Genomic DNA, 22,322 nt, shown 5'->3' on the forward strand with positions numbered 1-22,322 from the left:
GGTTGTTGGTGGACCTGGAGTCGGTTCCGCGCTACATTCAGGGTCTGGTAGAAAAGACAGAGGGCCACTCCGAGCAGCAGCAGCGGGCCGGGATAAAGGCGGCGGCGCAGGAGCATCCCAGAGTCCCTCCACAGGAACCTGCCGACCGAGGCCAGAAGGCACCGCATCGGAGAGGTCCCAAGTTCACATTCCTCGTTTCATCCCATTCTTACCGTGACCTGTCCGCGGCCACAGCGAGAGCTCGTGTCATTAAGCGCCCAAATATGAGTAAAGTTCTCAGGGACCGGCGATTTAGGTTACATCCTAAAATTTGGAAAAGTGTAAAACAAAATGGATTGTTCTGAAAAACACTGTAAGCACACACTATACACCAGATGCGTGTCCTCTACACCAGCTTTGATCATGCGGGCATAAGGTGGCCATTTCACCTTTTTGCTACGTTTAACCTCTGCTGCCCATTCGTGTGCAGCGTCGTTTTTTCTTCAAGTTTCCCTCGATAAACTCTCTACAGAAAAAAATTGATGGAAAACTCGCTGATCGTCCGACAATCCGTTATTTTGTTGGGAATGTCAAAAAATATCCAATAAAACCGAAGAAAGAGTATTGAAACCTAACAGAACTGTGTGCTCGCGCCTTAAAACAACCTAACCAGGGACAGACAGACCATCTGGATTGAGTTAAACTCCGCAAAGAGAAAAAAAAAACCACTTCAGATTTCTAGTCCGTCCTCCATCGTTAAAACGAGAACAGGAGACTGTGTAGACATGAGAACTTGAAAAGACCAAAATGCCCCAATGAAGACAGACATTAGGTGTAGTTTTAGTTCTCCTGACAGAAGTTCTGCTCCTCTCAGTAGGAGGTCGATGGCCCCATACCTCACCCCTCCCCACCTCCAAACACTAGTCTATTTATGGAGAATGGTGTGAGCATGTCTGTAAGAGAGGACAGGAAGTATTCAGGAATTCATAACTTAGGCTACTAAACGCTACATAATTTACACAACAATAAAAACAAAAAAGGGTGTACAGAAATGAGTATAATTAAACATTGTAGAAAAAAAACAACATACAACTGTTTTTCTCCTCTGGAAGGAATCTTCAGTGCAATAACTCACTCACAAACATACAACAGTTTCAAAAATATGTTGTGCAGAAATGTATATTTTAAACCAAATTTAAAACATCACTATTATCAAATTGACTGGAATGAGCACATTTTGGTTTTGTACAGACTAAGTTTTAGTTTCACTTAATGTAATAAAGTGTAGGTCAAGACAAAAATATTCTGATCAAGGCGCTTGCCAGTGACATTTAACCAACTTTTAGACAATCTGTAAACAACATTTTAGATAAATACTTGCATCATCTTTAACTAAATGAATCTGATTTGTGATTGAGAAACATAGGAAGCAATAACAGACCAATACTAGTCCCAAGTTGGAGTGAACCTGAAAAACACTTTTTTCCCCCCTTCTGGGACATTTAAACTTTATTTCACAAGTAAATGTGTTTACTAAGGTCACGTGTAGGTTTTACTTTTAGTGTTGTGAAACCAGCAGCACAGATGTTTTCCCAAATAACTGAGATGTACAAGTAGTTTTTTTCATGTGACTGTGATCCGACAAGTAACGGCACAGAAAGTCATTTTAGCACAGTTTATATGTAGTCTTTTGACCTCTGACCACGTTGGAGGTTATATTCAAACACAGGACACAGATGAGCTGTTAAACTATTTGTGACGGCTCCCTCTCCTCTTCATGGCTGCTGTACACTGTGGACAGTACCACTTTCCTTTTGGAGCCTCAGTTAGCCCCACACAGCCATAATGGAACCACTCTATTGGACACTTTAAGAGGGAAAAGACAGACACCCAATGAACACTCAAAGATATATTAGGATACACGTAATTAAGATTTGATCAGAATTGAACTACTACTTACATCTGTATTATCACAGCCAACCATTTCTCCATAGGAAACCTGTGGGCGAAAACAGAATTAAAACTAGAAAAGCACTCAGAGAGCGCAGACCTCCGCCAAGGACTACCCCCATTTTTTTATATAAATTGCGATAAAATCAGTCTTTTGGATCTGATCCGGATCAGCCTTTGGAATATGAAAGAGGATCCCATTGTCCATCCCTGAGTCAAATTTCATTGGTCAAATTTCATGGGGTTTGGTCAATAATTAACAGAGATATTGAGAAACAACATTTTTGGCCCCATTTACCACAATGTTAACTAAAATTTCAAAGTGATCCAGAATCCAGGATTTCGTCCGGATCACCCCCAAAATGAAATCACTTCTTCCTTTTCACATTTCCAACAAATCCTGAAAATTTCATCAAAATCGGTCCATAACTTTTTGAGTTATGTTGCTAACAGACAGACAGACAAACAAACAAACAAACACACAAACGCCGGCAAAAACATAACCTCCTTGGCGGAGGTAATAATTTAGCCAACTGTTTAATAAGTTCCAACTCCAGCTCCAGTTCATGTACCCACCTGGTTACAGATACAATATCTAGGCTCATTGGGGTCGTAAGTCCAGTCCACCTGGCTGTTGGCCTCTGCCTCAGGCAGCACTGAGACCTGCTGAGAGAGCTCCTGGGCCAATGCCGATGAAGAGGAACAAGACGAAAGTGACGAAGATGATGATGACGAGGATGACTGATGGTTTGAATTCTTGATGCTGCTTCTGAGAAACAAAAGGAGATTGACATTTGGAGTTGTGAACTTCATGTCTTTATAGAAGACAGAAAGATGGGGCTTACTTAGACTTGCGTCCTCGTGAATCAGAAGCTGTGGCTGGGGTGAGGGTCTGTGTGAGTGTAGAGGCCAGAGCAGATGAAGAGTATCCACCATTGTCCCGAGAGAGTGAGAATTCTCTGCCAAGTTGGAAGTCATTGTTCTTGATTGCTTCATAACTTGCTTTGAGACTAGACGTTCTCCTGCCCTCTTTCATCTAAAAATATACAATATATATAATTAACCCCTCAGAATATAGATGCAGCAATCATTTACATAGTCATACGTTGGTTTATGAAGGAAAAGGACTTGCAAATGTTAAGTACCTGTGCAGTGGCTTGCACAGCCTGGGCAGCTGCCATGGTGATTGCCCCGGCCCCAGCTCCAGGGCCTGCAGGCAGGGAGCTCAGGTTGTAGGAAGCCAACGGCTGAGACGAATTCACGCTGTAGACATTGTTGGTGGTAGAGGATGTGCTGTTTGTACGACAACCTGCTTAAATCACAGATAAGGAAAAAAAAATTAAAAAATCTGTAAAATAAATAATAAATAGTAAGTAAATCAAAGGTTCATACAACCTGGTGTATTCTCTTTAGAGGCATCAGAAGTGAGAGTGGACAGCAGCACCTCAGACTTAAACTTCTTCTCAGGAACATGTTCTGTTGTGTGATGGGCTGGAGCAGTGTATTTTCTCTCTGTTACAAAACAAATCAGGTTATTATAAAGTCAGCTCTGCACTGATTTGTTTGGTCAGCACACTTACTCTCAGCTGTGGTGTGGGAATGGGCATGGTGGTTGTTCACAGGCTGAGATGGACTGTCCATCTCCAATGATCCTGTTTAAAAAAAATAAAATAAATAAATAAATTTTCTTGTCTTTGAAGTAGGTTGCTTTGAATTGAACTAAGTTAACTGCCAATATACTTCGTTCAAGGATTTCTGTGATGCCTGCATTGTCAGCCTCAAGTTCCATCTTAAACTTAGCCAGTTCTTGGTCCAGTTTTCGTAAATGACGATCCACCTATAGCATAAAAACAAAAACAGTGTTGGATGGCCACACACAAAAGCTCCTTTAGTAAGGTATTTTACTGCCATCTAGTGTTCAAATAGTCACATTTCATTTCAAGGGTTTCTGCAATTCACTTGCATTCAACAACAAACTAACTAAACTGAATTTGCAAAAGAAAAAATGTTATATGTGAATTCAGAACACACTTTGAAGTTGAAGGGCTATATTAAATTTCCTATAGTTTCCCATGAATTATTAAGATGGATTTTCACAATATTTGTAAGTTCACAAACTCACAAAAATCCACCTTGCCATGTGCACAGACAAATCACAGAGCAGCACTGAGGTTTGTACGAAAGCCAAAGGTAAAGCGCTCATGCAAACCAAAACACACATGGCAACGCCGACAGACGTAATTCAATCCATTTTAGCAAAAATACAGACTATTTTATTTGTGAAAAACATCCAGTAGGTAAGAGCTTTGAGCATTTGTGGACAGGGAAGATGTCTGTGGTGGATATAACAAAAGTTTTTTGGCTTGTTTCACTACTGTGATACCCAGGCTGGCGCCACTTAGTGCCTCCGCTCAATTTCATTTCTCTCCAGCAACTAGATCAGGAATCAAAATACAATAGACTAGGGTGACCAAATGTCCATTTTTCCCCAGCGATGTCAGTTTTTTGCGTCCTGTCCTGGGCGCCCCGGTTTTTTTTTTTAAAGTGATGGAAATGTCCGGGTTTTCATTACCGTTGATTGGGGCCATTAAACTGAATGGCTCTCGTAGCTCTCTGTGCACTCAGGAGTAAGCAGACACAAACAGTCGGTCAGCCTGCAACATGCCAAAGGGCAAATGCGCATTTAACAATGACTTGTACAAGAAATTCTCAGTTTTCTGTCCCGGTAGGGACAAGTGGGAAGCCATGTGCACAGGTTTGCGAGGTGAGAGTAGCTCAATGTCGAGGCCACACCCCCACCCCCGGTAAGGTGTCCGGGGTTTCACAAACGGAAATATGGTCACCCTACAATAGACGGTTCGCAAAATCCCCGGAAGAGTTCAGGCACCAGACAATCAGTGATAGAGTGATACATTCAGTGTTGTCAACGATTCTCGAGATTGAGAATTTAAAGCCAGAATAAAGAGAATGTTTGGTGAATTTCATCAAGGGGAAGGACGTTACTGCCCTTCTTCCTACAGGATTTGGGAAAAACTTGACATACCAGTGAGCCCCACTAGCGGCGCATTACATATATCACGACCATATAGCAGCGATTGGTTAAATGATAAATACTACCCACTTACTGTCGGGCGAACGAATTCTAAGGATGTGAGGTCAGACAGTTTGTGTGAAGTGAAATGAAGTAAAACCGGCTGATGAATCAGGCTACTACTGTGATACTTCAGCAATCAGATTCAAATAATGGGTATGACATCCTGCTTTTCTGCAATTGCTTTCAACAAGAGTCATCACAGATTGACAATGTGTAGAACTCAGTACACACATATCAATCTGGCTGAATCAAGTTAAAGCAAGATTACAGTATGACTGTAAATTAAATTAAACTTGAACAACAAAACTTGCACAGAAGGAGGCAGTTGGTTAAACTTACTAGATCATAAATCTGATTGGCCAGCTGAACCTTCTCATCAGCATCTTCCAGAGCTTTGTAATAATCCTATCACAGGGAGATATATTAATAGAAACAAACAGAGGCACATATACATAGCATACAATATATTATGAATGTGAAGTGCGAATAGTTCTGATATCTGCGCACCTTCTTAATAACTTCCATCTGCTCTTCTCTCCATTCTGGTTTGTTCTTTTTTGCATTGACAAAGTACTCAATGACTTTCTGCTCCAGCTGATCTGTGGCATCTGCAAAATAAAATGCATTAAGAATGTAAATGTATGCAACTATGTAATATTTCTTACATGGCTTTTTGTTGACTGTTACTGCATGCCCTGTTTGTTTGCTAAAAGCAACAAACAGGACAGCATAATAAGAATAAATATTTAAGAGTCTTTAAAATACGCGTAAATACTACGCATTTTATACTGTAAAACAAGCGCACAACAGTCTTCACGCATTAGAAAGTATGCTTGGGTTAACCCAGTATTGCCGCACATACTTTGAACCTGCAGGTCCATCTCCCTCATTTCCGTAAACCTGTCGCGGAGATCCATGGGAAGCTGCTCGATCACTGCCAAAGAAAAAAAAAGCATTACCTTGCTAGCATTGCTAGGCTAACTGCCACAGCAAATACAGCCCACGAAAACCACTTATTAAGATAACATTACGACGTGATTCAACCATCGGGGTTAAATAAGACGTTTATACTCACTCTCTAGATAGTCCTCGAGGTACAACATTGCCGCAAATTTGTCGTTTTTCAAGTTTAATATGATTATTTTTCTCTTTCAATATGGCGCCGCCAGCCGCTGTCTCGCTCAGAAAAAATACACCCAAAAATGAGGTCAGAAAAAGTGACGCAGTGACTGTCGGCGGCGTGATTGGTCCATCTGTTTCCATACTGCAGCGCTGTGGGGCCAAGGGAGATGGTTCATGGGAGTTGTAGTTTATTTTGAAGAGTAGCCTTAATGCCCATGGAAGTATAATAAAATCGTATTCTTGCTCTTCTCGCTATAGATCCATGTTAGTACCCACTAAAAGACATTTATTGTGACATCATTGCAGATGTGTTTGTTCCATTAACAATTTAAACTGCGGAAAAATCTCGAATAAATTAATTGGCATGGGACCTAATCTTGCCCACTATAAGACAGTAGGTCATTATGTGATAATCTGCTAAAACAGTTAGGATTTACAATCTGCTGTTTTATTTTATTGCAACCTGCTCAGTAGAAGTTAGGTAATGATTTTCATTGGAGGATCTCGAGCCCTAGACCTATCATTTGACGGGATATCCACATGGACTCTACCAATAGTGCTCTACTGTATCGCCCCCACTAGACTGCCCAGGACTCCAGCAACAACAACTACAAGACATTTTTTGGAGGCTTGGAATTTAATCTTCGCACAAGATTTAGGGTGTTTGGCGAGGACTATAAATCGTTTGGAATTTTCACAGGATAAAAAAATTCCGTTTCCACGCCAATAAGTCTTAATAGCTTGCGAACAACAGGTTGGCTGAATCCACAGTATTTTGAAAGTGGTCACGCGCTGTTACGGTTATGATGACTGATTTGGACATGTCAGCACCTCTGCCATAACTCCACAAACACACTCCATCATGTCGGTGGACTGAGAGAAAGTGAGAAACCACGTGTTCTGGATGTTTTCAGAATCTTTTCAAGGACATTGTGCGCGTGCGAAGCGATTCAGCGCGTGGATTTGCGCACAGCGGAATTCGCCTTTTACGCACCGGGCATGAGGCACCAGAATTACCGCTAATGAACTACTCCCTGCAGACAACGTCCTCGGCACTTCGTGTTGTCCAACGTGGTGTTATTTGTGTTTCGTGATCATGTTGCCAAGGTAATGAGCCGGGCGGCCGAATACCGGTCGCTGCGCTCAGGATGGCCCGGCAGGACGCGGTGAGGTGCCTGCGCTGCCTGCTCTACGCGCTTAACCTACTCTTCTGGGTGAGAGCAGTGATAATACAGAATAATCAAAATGCACTGGGAATTAATTAAAACACTTACTAATAGTGCATAAAAAACAGTAACCTACACAATTGACTACACAGCTAAATAGTCTATGAATAAAATTATGCCTTACAGTTTTATTACACTGAAGCATATTTTCTGATGTTGTCTATTTAACTTGTGTGCATTGCTATACTGGCTAAATATGTTGTGTAGGCATTGTTCTGAATGTTTATTGGTTCTGAGTTAGGCTTTGTGTTCAAAACGTCAAACTCAGAGTTAGGGGTACAGTGAAAGTAGGTTGCCGTGTGTTTGTGGGAGCAGGTTTCACATTCTGCTGTTATTTGTAGGCAACAGAAACTGATCTGAGAGGGTTTATTTTTGTGTGTGTTTATTTCGGTTTCTCCCAGCTCATGTCAGCTTGTGTCCTGGGAGTGGCTGCCTGGATCCGAGACTCCCTCAACACTGTCCTGACCCTCACAGCACACACAAGGTGAGTTTGGGGTCTGGAGCACTGGCAATAGATCTCCACTCAACTATAATGTCACTAAAGGTGCCATCACAATGCCGGTGCACAGACTCCAATGTGGATACTATCAACACTATTTATATTGCTTTATTCCTGTTACCCAGCTAGGCAATGAGTTATGTCAGTGTTTCCCATTACTTGACTATGAATGGTTCCCAACCATTTTCAATACTTCTTAAGACTTATCTCAGAATTTGAGTACCTCTTAAGTGGTGTAAGCATTGTACAAAAACATTTTAAAAATGCTAAATGTACTGCAACATTTTATATTTAAGTACTGTTCAATGTCACCTTATTTTTGACCTGAAAACATGCTCAGGTCTTGTGCTCCTCATTGGGAAACACTGGACTAGGGTGAACAGGTGTTCTAATAGCCAAAAATGTCTCCCCCATAATAAAGTTGAACAAAAATGTACATCACAGTTCATGATTGGTGACAACTGTATGTTTGTAATTATACGTGTTTACTAAAATGTATAAAATAGCATTATTCCAAAAAGTATAAATTGTGCCACTGTAGTTTCAAAAATCATTAGGTCTATTAGGTCAACTTCAATAAAGCAATAAAGACACACTGAAGCCATTAAAATGCACCTGCAAAAGTACCTACAATACTACATAAATGTCTTTATGTGTCTATTTTTGTCAGTGTAATCTCTCATCTTCCATTATACCATCTTCCATTATACCATCTTACTGCAAATGTCTCTACAGGTTGGAGGAGGCTACAGTGGTCACATATTCAGCTGCAGTGCATCCAGTTGTCATTGCTGTCTGCTGTTTTCTGATTATTGTGGCCATGGTTGGATACTGCGGCACACACAAATGTAACCTACTGCTTCTGTCCTGGGTGAGAGCCATTTTACACTACACATAAAAATACTCATGCATGAATAAAATTATTTTATGTAAAGGGAAAGTAGTAGATGTGTTGTCCTATAGCTGAACAGGTTTTACAACAGGGCTCTGTGTGTTAGCTGGATCACCTGTGTGTGACCCATTACGGGGGGCAGAGCCAGGATTCAGGTGTCCCCATTGTCTCTCAATGAAGATAAGTTTGTCCCTGCAGGCAGATGGACACAGCCTGTTGAATGATAGGAAGCCACAAGAAACAGGAAATGCCCCTGCCCCAAAGACACCTGGGAGATCGCATCACAATGGGGACACAAAACTCCACCTATCCTGAACTCAGCTTTAGCTTTTTACTGGCTAAAGGATAAAGTTACAAACTCCTTACACACACTCACACTTGCATGCACATGCACATGAATAAATAATTGTTTGCATTTTAATGGCTCCATCACAAACCAAGAATAGGCTACTTCTCGATTAGAAGTAAAAAGAATATCCATGCAGACAGTTATCTCTTTAAACTACTATACATTTTTTTGAAAGATTAAAATATGCCTCTTCTTTGACAATCAACACAAACAGAAGACATGTGTCTAAGAAGTTAAACTCAATTACTTCCCTTTTTAGCTAAAATAAAGAACCCTATCTTCTCACTTCCATCTGTTATATCTGTTTTGGTGTTAAAAGTTCAGTCTTCATCTTGTTCTTCAATCAACTTAAAAATAGAAACAGCACAGCTTGTGGCGATGAATTTTCCAGTCTGTTCCAGTTTTATAATTTAGCATATGTTCTAGCATTTGGCACTTTACTTTTGTAAGTTTTGTAAGATGAGAAAAGATCAAATGCTGTGATTAATTATTTCAGTTAGTCAATATATGACATAATATTTGCAGACATAATTGATAAGGACACTGTTGTGGTAGGTACTAGGTCAGATGTTCTGCAAGCAAAACAAGATCAGGATTATGAAAAAAACAAATCGTGCTTTGGGCCCTAAATCCTGTCTCTTTGTCCATATTTTAGTATTTCTGTAGCTTGTTGGTGATCTTCTGTGTGGAACTAGCCTGTGCTGTTTGGACATATGATGAGGTAAGAATATTCAGCTCTGATTTACATTTGTACAGTGGTAAATTAAGGATGTCTGCAATGCACAGACCACACTGAGTTTGAGCAGCAGGACCAGAGCAGCTGCAGTCAAACATTCGGCTGCTGATACAAACTGTGCATCTAAAAATATCCAGAAATGTCAGTCATGTCCGGCACACACTACGTCTCCAGTTACATACATCTATGATCGAGACATACAACTTCACAACCAACAATATTTTTATCCTCAACAAAGCCATAAGCATTAACATTGGACAAATCATATCAGTGAAGTTCCAGTGAGCCATTAAGGCTTATCTCATCATAGTAGCTGGGCCGGCTGATGTTACTATCTCTGTGACACCTGCAGAGGGACAGAGGAGGACAGATCAGCGTGAATAGTGTTATCATAGCAGAAATATGGGACAAGGCGTGAGTTCTCACTCTGTCTTTTGTTTAGCCTTTAGTTCAGCGCTCAGACATGATCAGTCTCAAGTCCCGAATGCCAAATTACGGACTCCAGCGTTACCAATGGCTCACACACACCTGGAACACCTTCCAGACTGAGGTCAGAAGTTACTATTGCAAACTGTAAAATCTCACAAAATCATGTGGTTATGTGAGTCATATTTTGTATTTGAACTTTACAGTATAAATGCTGTGGAGTGATATACTTCACCGACTGGTTGGAAATGACAGAGATGGAGTGGCCTCCTGACTCCTGTTGCTCCAATCAGTATCCAGGATGTGCTCGACATGCGCATTACCACGACCTCAGTGACCTGCATCAAGAGGTCAGCCTCCGCTCTTCTCATTATCTATGTTCATTTATTCCAGATGTTTGTGTCGGGATTGCTTCCATTTTAACTAGTGCTAGTCCTTTTATATGATATATAATACAGCACAGATAAAAAACACACACACTCTGTCACACAGTAAAGTTTCATATATTCTAACACACACCCATAGACTAATATCTGTTTGCTTCATATTTTAGGGCTGTGGTCCAAAGATCTACAGTTTCATTCGGGGGACAAAGCAGCTACAGGCTTTGCGCTTCTTGGGCGTGTCCATCGGTGTGGCTCAGATCCTGGCCATGGCATTGACTCTCATGCTGCTCTGGGCATTGTATTATGGACACAAATGTCCAGTGCCAAACACAGTGGTGGTTGCACCAAATGACTCTACTCCAACTTCAGTCGTAGGGAGCACCTGACAAATCCCTAAAGTTGTGAAGAATTGCCCACAGTTTGCACTCTTGATTCTGCATAACTCTCACATGAAGGCAATAGAGTGTTACAGATGCACACTTAGAGTTGTAAAAATCAACTGCAATTTTGAAGTGGATTATAGCATTTTTCACTGGATAAAAACAACTTTGAAATAGTTTAAATTTGCAATGATTTAGATCTCCAGTTGTCAGATTGTAAAACTGTAATTTGTATGAGTCTTGCATCGAAATACATCAGTCAATACAACAGTCCGAAACAAGGAACTATCTTTTTGATTTTGGTGTATGGAACATCTCAGGTGTGGCTGCACATGCGTGAATTTTTATGGTACAACATTTATGGGTTTGCATTAGCATGGTAGTTTTATATTTGTCTTAACACATTTAATTTAGCTACTTTCATCTTCTTGACTACTGTGTTTATACCGTAGAAGCATGTATGTTAAAAACTACGATATTTGTATTTTGCACAGTCACTTATGACTGATGATAACAAATTAGCTAACAACATGTTACAATGTTTGTGATAACATTTTTATTATTGTTTATTTTTTAAACACTGCACTGGACAAATTCATGGAAGTCTCTTTTCAGTAACCTCATTGATTCACATTGTAATTGTACAAGCTATAAGAAATTCATTTATAATTATCTCAGTCATGTCTCCCCTTATGTGTTGCCTGCATAAACTACCTGACCAGCCATCTACTCTCTACTCTATGCAAAGATTAAGTCTGGTCCCTGACTATTGATCAAATTCAAATACAACCAATCTAAAACAAGGGGCATTGTGAACAGAGTACAAAGATCCTTTGGATAGATTCAGTTGGAAACACACAACCAAAGTGTCAAAAATGTTATTTTAGATGTATAATCTGTCTAATTTGTATAGGACTGGTTTAATTGTGAATATGCTTAAATATGACCTCAATGTACATTTCAACTGAATGTGGGGTTTGGCTGGGCAGGCTGATGCACGCTATTATTTCTGTCTGAACTATACATGCACTGGGAAATTATCTTGAAGGAAAATATAGGAAATTATATATAAAACACAAATTTACTACACTCAATAACAAGAACATTTAACTAGCAAGATTGTAATAGAACTTTCATTATCAACAATGCAACATTATACTACTCAAAAATATGTTTTTGTATTTATACCAGACCTGATTCGGCTTTTCAATATACAGTATAAAAGCAGAGATATCATTACAAAAAAGGAAAGGAGTGAATTGCATATGTCACATTAAGATAAAGCGACAGAAGAATGATGTTGGCATTGGTGCTTCTTAAGATAAAACAAAACACCTGCTGCATTATGGAGCTCTGATGGGCATGTCACAAAGAATGTCAAGTATTTGACAACCAAAAATAATTTTAACAAAAATAGAATGAACATTTCATGCATTTGAACACAAAATAAACCATGGTCATGTTTTTACATATAATGTTTTGGTCAGGTAGCCTGTATCTAAACACTGGTCCATAGTTCACAAAATGGACAATAGGGTTTAAGTAATTGTTTTCTGAATGACCCACGCACTCTTCCAGTAGTTTATCTAATTGATTATGTAAATTCAATTAATGATGGCTCTAGTAAAACACAACAAGCAGGTAGCAAGATAAGAGGTAATATTTGTTTTGTTCTCAATTACATCAGTCTAACTTCCACCGGTGTTATAATGAGTAACCAAAGCAGCAGCCCTCTGTGGTAAACATAAAACTGTGTCAGAGAATATTTACAGTCACACATTTGGTCAGGTCTGCATGCAGAACACCAGCATGAACCACCTCATGCACTCAAGCACACACACACACTTAAAGCATGCTCTGATGGTCCTGAGTCCTCCGACACAAAACAATAGCCTAAGACCATATCATCCAAATATATCTATGCAAAGAGTTTTTTTTCATCAAAGTGTGTCATGATTTTACCATAAAAACAGCAGGTAGTGTGTTAATGCACCTCAGTACTGAAATAATTCAGTTGTGTGCATCTTAACACATTTGGGAAATCCAAAAATCGTCAGCCATAATCACAACTGTAAAAAAACAGTTATGAACCCACTGAGAGGCTCCTGACCAAACTTGCTGTAAATAAATATAAATGCTACAGTTAATGTCCAGGTTGAGTCACTTAGCAAGAATTATATATTTAGTTTGATTCTAGGGTGAACCACAAGCACATAATGTAATGAATTAGGCTGAGTGGTGGTGCAAAAAACAGAAACTCTTTAAACATTTACAGATGTATTGCAATCAACTATTTCAATCTCTTCATCAAAATGCTGTGAAGGCCAATTTTGTTCTTTTAAATGCAAACTCATAACATTAATATAGTTTAATTTTTTGTTGCTACAGTTATCTTTCAATTGCATTGGTAGAAATTCTTGTTCAAGAAAAGTCTGTAAAGGGGTTAACTGAGAATGAGTGCATACAAACTGATGCAATGCCCCTGTAGAGAGCTAAGCAAAGGCTATGCCATCATTTTTAACACTTCAATCCTTGATGCCACGCCCGCACAGTCTGTAGCTTTGGGCTATCCTGGCTGTGGTTCTCGGTCTGAGGATATAGGGTAAAGTCAGTTCTAGAGGGCTGATACCCGAACTATATTTGCTTGGGAGTAGTCAGTGGAGCTGGCAGACTCGTCCCCCTCAGGCGTGGTGACTGGGGGCGTGGGCATGCTGATGACCGCAGTGGTGTAGGGCTGTTCACAGTTTAGTGGGACTGTCTCTTCAAACTTGGCATTCAAACTGGAGCGGCTGGAGCGACTGGAGAGAGAGGGAAAATTAACACCACAATGGACACAAATAAAAATTAATATTTTTTACAATGCTAAAATATATTTGGAGAGCAAAAGGCCAGTATCTTCCTTTGCTATACTGTTAGCAAAATCTAATTGTTAATAACTATCATGCACAGAACTGAATGACAGTGATAGTTGTGTGTGTTTCAGTTCAATGGAGGGACCTGCTCAGAGGAGTAGAGTTTAACTGTTGTGGGACAGTTTCTCTATGTTGAGGAGACAGTTCTCAGAGTCTCAGACCTCCCACAGCTGGACAGAGTGGATTCTTTGGCACTGACTCATCATGGGAATTCTGCATCACATGACCTTGTGTGCCATGTGTTTATGTGTACTGTATACTGTCCTGTTGGAGCCTGCAGCTGTTTTGATCAACTTTACACTCTGAAAAGACCACTAGACTAGACTAGTTTGTCATTTTCAGATGGAACATTTCTCAAATGTGTTTTAAATTAACTACCAAGATTAAAAAACATAAAATGTATAGCTTCAAATCTGTTAACATTTTGTACTAGTATTAGCAAGTAGATAGACTAAAAAGAAACATATAAAGGCTGTGATTTTGGAGCTGTTTTAATTGTGCTACATGCAAGTAGCGGATCTGCACATTACATCAACAAATATTTTTTCCAGCACTAAATGTGCATTCATGGTTTTTTACTGGATATTAGAGCATTTGGTCAAACTCCCCAACAGATACAACAAACTGGATCCTTTTCATTGGAATAAGGTCTGATTTGACAACATCTGACAGGAGATTAAACGTAAGTGAATGACGTTGAATGGACAGGTGCATGCCTGTTAGTCAGTGGTCTTTCTCTGATCTGTATGGTGCTGAGCTCCTGGCTGCCCTGTAGACCCACTGACATGTTGGAGTTTGGGACGTTGAAGCTCTTCCTCTTCCTCCGGCCGCAGCAGGAGCTCAGGCCGTGAGCCGAGGAGCTGGAGGAGATGGACGAGGTTCGAGAAATCTGCTTCACCAGGGTCTCTTCCCTGAAGCTGGCCTCAAATGTCTTCTCATCCACAAAGTCGTGGTTCTGCAGAGAAACACTGTTATTGTAACTTTCATCATTGTCAGATGAATTGTGTGTTTCAGTGTTTCCTTACTGTGGTTTTCTCAAGACAGTTCAGCAGATGATGGTGATGCTCCTCAAAGTTGGGGTTGGTCTTGCACACCAGGGCTTTCCCAGCTTCCTTTGAGGCCTTTAGAGCAAAAATACAAATCAAACAATATATGAGTGTTTCAGTGTGAGGCTTTAAAGAGGTCAAGAGGTGCCACCTGACCATACACCAGGCTCTCAATCACTTTGTTATTGTTCGGTTGTTAATGACAAAACACTTTATTCTAAACATGTAGATTAGTGTTATAAAGGGGTGTGATATACTGCCATCATTCGTGTTGAATATTCAGCACACCTTCAGATTGCACTGAGCAGGTCTTAACGTTTTTATTCTACAGTTACAGTTCAAAGGTTTGCCCGACACATTGATGATGAAATGCATTTTGTAAAGGCTACAGTTCCACATTCATTTCACTGTGCATGCCACATAACTATTGAGATCATGCATTTTGACTGGTCTCATGACTCCACAGGCTAATGGACTTGTAGTGGTGATATCATGAACAGGTAAATCAACAGTTGAGCCACACAAGGGCCAGTGCAGTCCAAACAAAACAAGAAGAAAAGTTGTGTTAGTTTAGGTTCTGGCATTCATGTACAATGTTGGTGTATTGCACGGAAAAGGTCCATCCTTGAAGAGAGACATTTTCAGCTTTCTCCCAGTCAGTGGTCCACTGCAAGGTCTCAGTAAAAATATAGGTACAGGAGAAATTAAAGAGGCACTATGTAGCTTTTCAGGTGGAGGGTGTGCCACTTGCCTGTCTCCAGACAGATGTTATTGCTTTGCTTATTGCTTCAACAGTATGGAATTGAAAACATAAAGAATTTTACTTTATGACTGTGGGGTTGTTACTCCACAGATTCACAGGCCTGTAACGTGGCCTGGCAGCCTCATCTGCTTGTCTTCATGGAGATAGTGTTTAATAACATACTGTGGAAAATACCCAGCAAAGCTTTAAAATCACCTTGGTGACAAGAAGGTGGCAGACACTCTATCAGAAAAAGTTTTATAGTGCACCTTTAAGGAAAAATACAATCTATATTTAGTGAAAAGAACACAACATGTCTGCTCATCTGAAGTTATCAAAATCTGTCACTGACATGGACCCACATGTGAATACATTTCTGCTGAGTCAGATACTGTAAATGTCCCTTGATGGAGGAAGATAGAAGAAGGTCATTCCCGGTGGTTAATACTGGACATCCAGCATGCAGCAGCCTGCAGTAGGTCAGTAAGTCACAGCTCAGCAAAGAGGAGAACTACATAAACCAAAGGAGGAGAGAAAAACACCAGCACCACCCACCGACGACTGCATTTCCACGGTTACCTCCTCATTCGTTCCGAACTGCTGCAGGGTTTGTTTGTACTGCAAATAAGCATTAGCCCCTCCATTCTTCACGGCAAGAATTCTAGCAAGCCTGGTTTTCTGTTTGTGAACACATATACAGATGTCCATGTTCTGAGAAATCTGACTCAACAACTCACAAAGAAGTACCCGAAGACCAATGAAGACTCTTATTGTAATAAATAATGTTTGCAATTATTATTCTAGTACTTGCATAAAGGCTTCAAGGGGCCTTAGTAATGGTCTTAAGTGTTTTCAATGACGAATTAGCTAATATAGTCAAAGAATGGTGAAAGAAAGACGTTGCTAATGTTACTAATTCTGTAACTAAGATAATACCTTCTAACATGTTTTTCCTTTAATAAAAATATATTGTAAATGTATTATCATTATTTGTAACTGATAATATAGTTATTATTATAATGTGTTATTATCTTTTTAGCTATTACCATTATGTTCTATAAAAATTTGGTGGCTTGGTTGTATTTCGGACTGAATTAGCACATTGAGTTGTCTCTCTTCTTCTTTGCCCGTACACAGAAACAGTGAATATAACAACCCCCTCCTCAGTAATTGTTTTACCTTCTGGGCTCTCCTCTTCTCGGCCCTCTGGCTCTGGTGGTAGATCCGGCTGAAGTTGGACACAATGACGGGCACAGGCAGAGCGATGACCAGCACTCCACTCAGAGAGCAGATTGAGCCAAAGATCTTCCCCATGATGGTCTTTGGTACCATGTCACCATATCTGTGAAAATAAAACAGGCCTTAGAGAGTATGAATAATCAATTGGTGTTTGCTACATTTCACACTAGATCAGGGGGCTCCAACCTGTAGCTCGGGAGCAACAGGTAGCTCTCCATCCCCTTCCAAGAAGCTCGCCAAAGGATTTCTGAATTACACGTATTGTGCTGAATGACTAAACTTTGTTTAATTAAATGCCTTTTACCATTGTACATGTATCATTTTGATGCCTAACTTTGTACACTAATAAATAGATAATGGTTTATGTTTTATGGGCATCTATCTATGTGCCTGATCTAACACTTGCAGTGACTCTTACTAAATTACTAACTAAAATCTTATATGTACTGTATTTCTTGTGACCACTAATTTAAATTTAAATTAGTAGCTCTCTGGCATTTTCGTTTTGTAAAAGTAGCTCACTGAAGGAAAAAGGTTGGAGACCCCTGCACTAGATGGTCTGAAATCTAAAAATAGGACTATGATTTTCAACAAACTTGTATAAAAGAATCAATCAGCTCCCTGTTGAAGTTCCAACTAAGTCAGCACTTCATGGTCAGATTGTTTTGAAATAAAGCTCACAAGAAATGTTGATTACAATATATGGAAATTGCATGCAGAAAATCTTGCACACTTATTGCAATGTCTGTAATTAATGACTTGTGGAATGTAAACTCCAATCCAAATATTAAAAATATCGGCATACCTAAATGTAATTCTTCTGGTGATTGTTAAAAATGACTGCACAAGCTGTGACTGTTGACACTTAATAAATGATTGTACTAATACGTAATCATATTTTTCAGAATCAGCAAAAAAAGTGCTGAGGCAAGCAGTTTTGTTAGTCACCGCGTCTATGAATGAAGATGTAGTTCAGTGAGAGACCACATGAGGGAACTACGGATCTGTAAAATTTCACAAGCTTTACTCTAGTGAGTTTCAACGCAAAATGAAAATACAACTGAGTTGGGCTGCAACGCTGTATCCGAATAATCAAGACAAACTGACAAAAAAAGTAACTGTCAATCATTATCTCGAATATGTAAACTCTAAAACACATTCCTGCCATAGCAAAGACTGCAGCAACCATAATAAGAAAAATTTACATTGTACGACTATACGATTAATAAAAAAATAGATTTTCGAAACTCCACCAGGCAAGTTTATACAGCCCAGTATGAGAACCACTGGTAATGTAGACAATAATTAATGGATGAGAAAACCATGAATATAGTCACAAATATACTACCTGACAATGTTGTGGATGAAGGGCACTGCGCGCGCAGACACACACACACACACACACACACACACACACACGCACACACACACACACGCACACACGCACACGCACACACACACACACACACACACACACACACACACACACACACACACACACACACACATACTCACGCACGCGCACCTGAACTGTTTCTATTTCTGTAGCAGCCCAACTCATGCACAAGGACGGTGTTTCTGATAGGCTGTCTACTGTCCATAGGGCTCCAGGGTCAGGGAGTGGAGGTGACCACCATGTGATCAGTCACTGTCACAAACCCCTTTTACCTGGGTGATCACTGATCAGAGCCATAACTCCTTCTGTTACAAATTACATTCTGTTTGTCTTCATAACAAGAACATGAGGCCCATCACAAGGAAACTAATTGTGTAATAAGATCCATGATGAAAAGCTAACACAAAAGGTAATTAGAACTTTATAAGACATATTGTTATTCTTTGAACATTTTGGCTTACTAATCAGCATTTTATTCTCCCTGTGAAACAAATTAATTGACCATGGCATAACTAGTTTTACAAAGATTTTTTTAAATTTTATTTGAAAGATTTTATGTGCTAAAATTTGAATGTCCACGTTCTCTTTCAATCAAAATGATAAAGGAGTTGTATCCGCTTTAGGCTCACAGTTGCTAAGATTCAGTTAAATTAAAAAATCCTGCTAAATCTTTACCTGGACCAACACCTAGAAAAGATGAAGATGGCTTCATACTAATAGTTGACCACAAACATGAGCCAACAGGTTCAACCCTTTGCTGCAGTCAGCACTTTTCAGAGTCTTCCACAACACGAGCACTAGTGAATAATGTGTTATGAATAGATGATTATTGATCAGTGCGAATCGACTGGAGATTAAAACCTGGCCCCTGAAGGCATTTCAGAAGGTTTGCTGTAGGTATGCTATGGATTATTAATGAAGTAAGACCATTCTGGCGCACAGTAGCTCAAAACCAATTACTTATATCAACCATTTAAAAATAACCATTGAAGCATCTTTCTTTTATATTAAGAGATAATTATCAATCTCTTAAAACAAACAATTTTATATCACCAACAATGTTAGTTTAAAACTGATGTGAGTATAACAATCTACATTTCAAAGAAAGTGTCAAACACACTAATAAAGATTTGTACATTTCAAGCCAAATATAGTCTAAGACTAAAAAGAATAAAAGACTATTTTTATCCCTGAAAAATTATTTTGCCTGCACATTAGAATACCAGCATGTGTAAGTTAACTTGCAGTTTTATTATGAGAGCAAAACCACTCACACTCACAAAACAGGACTTCACATGCAGGCTAAGGTATACGATATTATGCATACATTAAAGTGGTCTATACTGGCTACTATGGTAACTTGCAGTAAATAATCTGATTGCATATGGGTGCAATGTTATTATAGAAAAGTAATTCAAGGTATTGTTTAGTCAATATTAGTATTTTGTGTGTCTGCAAACATTTGTATTACATGCTCAATTGGTTTTCTGAGCTGAGTCATGTCACACAGGTCCATGAGAACTTCAGTCAAAATACAAATAAAATATAGATTTTTAAAAATTATTATTATGAATTTTCTATCCTGAAATAACAATTAGCTTTTCTGTAGAATACCCAATAGATTTTTTAAATTTATTTGATCTGATTAATAAATGTATCTGTAAAGTCTTCTGTTAAAACCAATTGTAAAAACTGTTTTGCATCATACACTGAATTACTGAAACAACGATCTATTTGATTCAGTTTACTTTTTTGTCTTGAGTTTAGCATTCATCTACTATTGTTTTACCTAATTAGAATATGATCCTCAGATTAATGTTATGTCCCTTTCAAAATTACTTAAAAAATATCTGTCAGATTGATTGTAGCAAGAAAAGAAACAACAGCCATAGCAGATACACACATTAGCCAAAACAGTATTAAACCAAAGTGTGATTTAACTGCACACAACCAGCTGTGAGAGCGAGAGGCTCTGTATAAGGAGCATTAAGAGTGGGCCAGTTGACAGCATGTTTAACGTTTCATAACGTGAAGTCATGCAGCTACCAGATCCTAAATCATTCATGTTTCGCTCTGACCAAATGTTTTGCGCCATTAAAAGTGTGTCCAACAAATCGTCCAGTCTCACAATATGTCTATCCAGAAGTGTTAAAATGCTTCTCCCCAATGAGGGCCCATTCATTATAGATTAGTATTTTCTTCAACATTTTATAAGTGCATTTAAAGAAACATTTTTAAACACATACAGTGATTCATAATTAACAACTACTTTACTGCAGCAGAACATCCTATATTATGCGACAAACTACAATTCCCAAGATGCACTAGTGATGACTCTGAATTTATGAGCACTTGCAACAGTCTGTAAGTGCTTTGGTGATAAAAAGCTGGGGACACTTGTAAACATTGTAAAAGTGATTTAAGTTAACATGCTGTACCCTTTGTCCCTTGAGCTCGATGCTTTACAAGTGATGTGTTAGCAAGAACAAATCCTAGTATTTATAAGGCGAGCCAGCATTCTCCTCCCATACTCAATTGTAAGCGCCAATGAGATTTTGTTTAAGAGAGTAAGTTATATAAATGACTCAAAACATTATTTTATCCTGTCAAGTTTCACCAAGTATGTCTTTGGAGAGATGTTTTTATTTAAAAAAAAAAATGCTGTTTGTTGTAAGATTCAGATCCAGGATAATATGGTCTTTGAAAAAAGAAAAAGGAATTTACTTTTGCAAAGATGGAGGATACTTTAAGTCATAAATTTTCCCCAAATACAAATTTCTACCTGATTCTGCTGCCAGGAGACCAAAGGCCATGACATATATTTTTATTCATTGTTCTAATGTCACATGATCTGACTCCAGACATCAAAGTATCACTGTGAAACCACTGCACTTGTGTTCACACAATTCACAGTTGCCATGAAAGGACAAACACCTTGATACAACTGACCTTTGACCTTAGTCCAACCACTCATTTATCACAAGAAGACAGTGGCCTACATTATGCACAGAAATCTCAACCGAACAGTGCTTAAATGCATATTTAAAGATTGTTTTGTGAAAAGGCCAAAAGGGTGATAACAGAGTGTAAAAAGATGAAGAAATAACACAAGATATACATGTATGGTAACATGCCTTTATTGCACAATGAAAAGTGAATTTTTCAATTGTTTAAAATAGTCAGTTTTATATTATGATTTAAGTCCAACATGGGAGTAACAGAGAACCATGCGACAAACATACTATTATGCCCTACTACTTTGAGTGGGACAGTAGTCGCTAATGATGTATACAGCAAATATATCAACCCTGTCTGGCTCTGCCAAGCAGGGTGGTTCAGGGTTCAATTCATGCCATTTATTTACCTACAATCTCTGGAGTCTCTGCACATTATAACAGTGTTATTGTGAATTCCCCGCAGCTACTTTCTGCCATGCAACAATTTACCCAGATAATAGTCATTCTAATGGCCTCTAGTAAATGAATGTGAATGCGATTAGCTGTATTATTTCCTTGGGTGCTTTCACACGTATCTTGGTTTGAGCCAGGTTTATGACAATTGTAGTCCTCATGTAGACTTGGTTTGACCCTGGTTTAGTCTCCTGGTTTATTCTAGGTTTAGTTCTGGGTTTTGCTCTAGTTAAAGTGCCCATATTATGCTATTTTCCGATCTATGTTATAATAATGTTGTTTCCTCATGAAAAACATACCTGGAGTTGTGTTTTGTTTTGTTCCCACGTTTAACACACAAAACCTTTAAGTAACTATTTTGATGTGAAGTGTGTGAAGTGTGAATGAAGCCTTTTGCCACTGCCTAAGGCCCAAAGTTAGTGAGACAAGTTCGAGTGCCTTCACATCATAAATGGAATAAGTGGAGGCGGACAGTATATTCGAACACAATGGTCAGGCATATCTGCAGAGACCAGTGTCCACTCGGCTTAAGACACTG

The 22,322-nt window shown here is 39.1% G+C and overlaps 3 protein-coding genes across 4 annotated transcripts; 1 reads left to right on the plus strand and 2 right to left on the minus strand.

Annotated features, from left to right (window-relative positions):
• Positions 1 to 1,021: 1,021 nt before the first annotated feature.
• Positions 1,022 to 6,241, minus strand: ing3 (inhibitor of growth family, member 3). Of its 2 annotated transcripts, none has more exons than XM_020926479.2 (12): positions 6,099 to 6,241; positions 5,886 to 5,957; positions 5,531 to 5,631; positions 5,363 to 5,428; positions 3,670 to 3,766; positions 3,510 to 3,581; positions 3,325 to 3,441; positions 3,075 to 3,238; positions 2,775 to 2,965; positions 2,506 to 2,698; positions 1,940 to 1,978; positions 1,022 to 1,845 (listed from the first exon to the last, which is right to left on the minus strand). In XM_020926479.2, exons 1-12 carry the CDS (start codon positions 6,124 to 6,126, stop codon positions 1,729 to 1,731), a joined length of 1,257 nt encoding a protein of 418 aa, XP_020782138.1. In that variant the 5' UTR covers positions 6,127 to 6,241; the 3' UTR covers positions 1,022 to 1,728. The 2 variants fall into 2 exon arrangements, with proteins under 2 accessions (XP_020782138.1, XP_055017148.1); XM_055161173.1 differs by having other exon boundaries at positions 3,075 to 3,241.
• Positions 6,242 to 6,739: 498 nt separating this feature from the next.
• On the plus strand, positions 6,740 to 11,634 carry tspan12 (tetraspanin 12). Its single transcript, XM_020926745.2, has 7 exons — positions 6,740 to 7,359; positions 7,773 to 7,855; positions 8,606 to 8,741; positions 9,767 to 9,832; positions 10,290 to 10,397; positions 10,480 to 10,623; positions 10,827 to 11,634. The coding sequence occupies exons 1-7, from the start codon at positions 7,294 to 7,296 to the stop codon at positions 11,043 to 11,045; spliced, it is 822 nt and encodes a 273-aa protein (XP_020782404.1). The 5' UTR covers positions 6,740 to 7,293; the 3' UTR covers positions 11,046 to 11,634.
• Positions 11,635 to 13,653: 2,019 nt separating this feature from the next.
• LOC110161866 (potassium voltage-gated channel, Shal-related subfamily, member 2) lies at positions 13,654 to 18,671 on the minus strand. The gene is made up of 7 exons (XM_055161172.1): positions 18,647 to 18,671; positions 18,327 to 18,351; positions 16,919 to 17,081; positions 16,319 to 16,417; positions 14,977 to 15,072; positions 14,668 to 14,906; positions 13,654 to 13,828 (listed from the first exon to the last, which is right to left on the minus strand). Exons 1-7 carry the CDS (start codon positions 18,669 to 18,671, stop codon positions 13,654 to 13,656), a joined length of 822 nt encoding a protein of 273 aa, XP_055017147.1.
• Positions 18,672 to 22,322: the final 3,651 nt, after the last annotated feature.

The sequence above is a fragment of the Boleophthalmus pectinirostris genome, unplaced genomic scaffold (assembly GCF_026225935.1).
Source record: "Boleophthalmus pectinirostris isolate CB_2022bp ecotype Guang Dong unplaced genomic scaffold, ASM2622593v1 HiC_scaffold_36, whole genome shotgun sequence".
NCBI classification, from domain to species: domain Eukaryota; kingdom Metazoa; phylum Chordata; class Actinopteri; order Gobiiformes; family Gobiidae; genus Boleophthalmus; species Boleophthalmus pectinirostris.

What these genes read in the sequence shown, in the direction of transcription:
- LOC110161866 (XM_055161172.1), bottom strand. Translation starts at nt 18,671, where the DNA reads ATGGCTCTGATCAGTGATCACCCAG. An exon ending in TCTGATCAGTGATCACCCAG is followed by an intron (nt 18,352 to 18,646) that starts GTAAAAGGGGTT and finishes CTGCGCGCGCAG; the next exon opens with TGCCCTTCATCCACAACATT. An exon ending in AGAAGAGGAGAGCCCAGAAG is followed by an intron (nt 16,418 to 16,918) that starts GTAAAACAATTA and finishes GTTCACAAACAG; the next exon opens with AAAACCAGGCTTGCTAGAAT.
- tspan12 (XM_020926745.2), top strand. Translation starts at nt 7,294, where the DNA reads ATGGCCCGGCAGGACGCGGTGAGGTGCCTGCGCTGCCTGCTCTACGCG. An exon ending in CGCTTAACCTACTCTTCTGG is followed by an intron (nt 7,360 to 7,772) that starts GTGAGAGCAGTG and finishes GGTTTCTCCCAG; the next exon opens with CTCATGTCAGCTTGTGTCCT. An exon ending in ACCTACTGCTTCTGTCCTGG is followed by an intron (nt 8,742 to 9,766) that starts GTGAGAGCCATT and finishes TCCATATTTTAG; the next exon opens with TATTTCTGTAGCTTGTTGGT.
- ing3 (XM_055161173.1), bottom strand. Translation starts at nt 6,126, where the DNA reads ATGTTGTACCTCGAGGACTATCTAGAGA. An exon ending in GATGGACCTGCAGGTTCAAA is followed by an intron (nt 5,632 to 5,885) that starts GTATGTGCGGCA and finishes TTTATTTTGCAG; the next exon opens with ATGCCACAGATCAGCTGGAG. An exon ending in CACAGAAATCCTTGAACGAA is followed by an intron (nt 3,582 to 3,669) that starts GTATATTGGCAG and finishes TTTTTTAAACAG; the next exon opens with GATCATTGGAGATGGACAGT.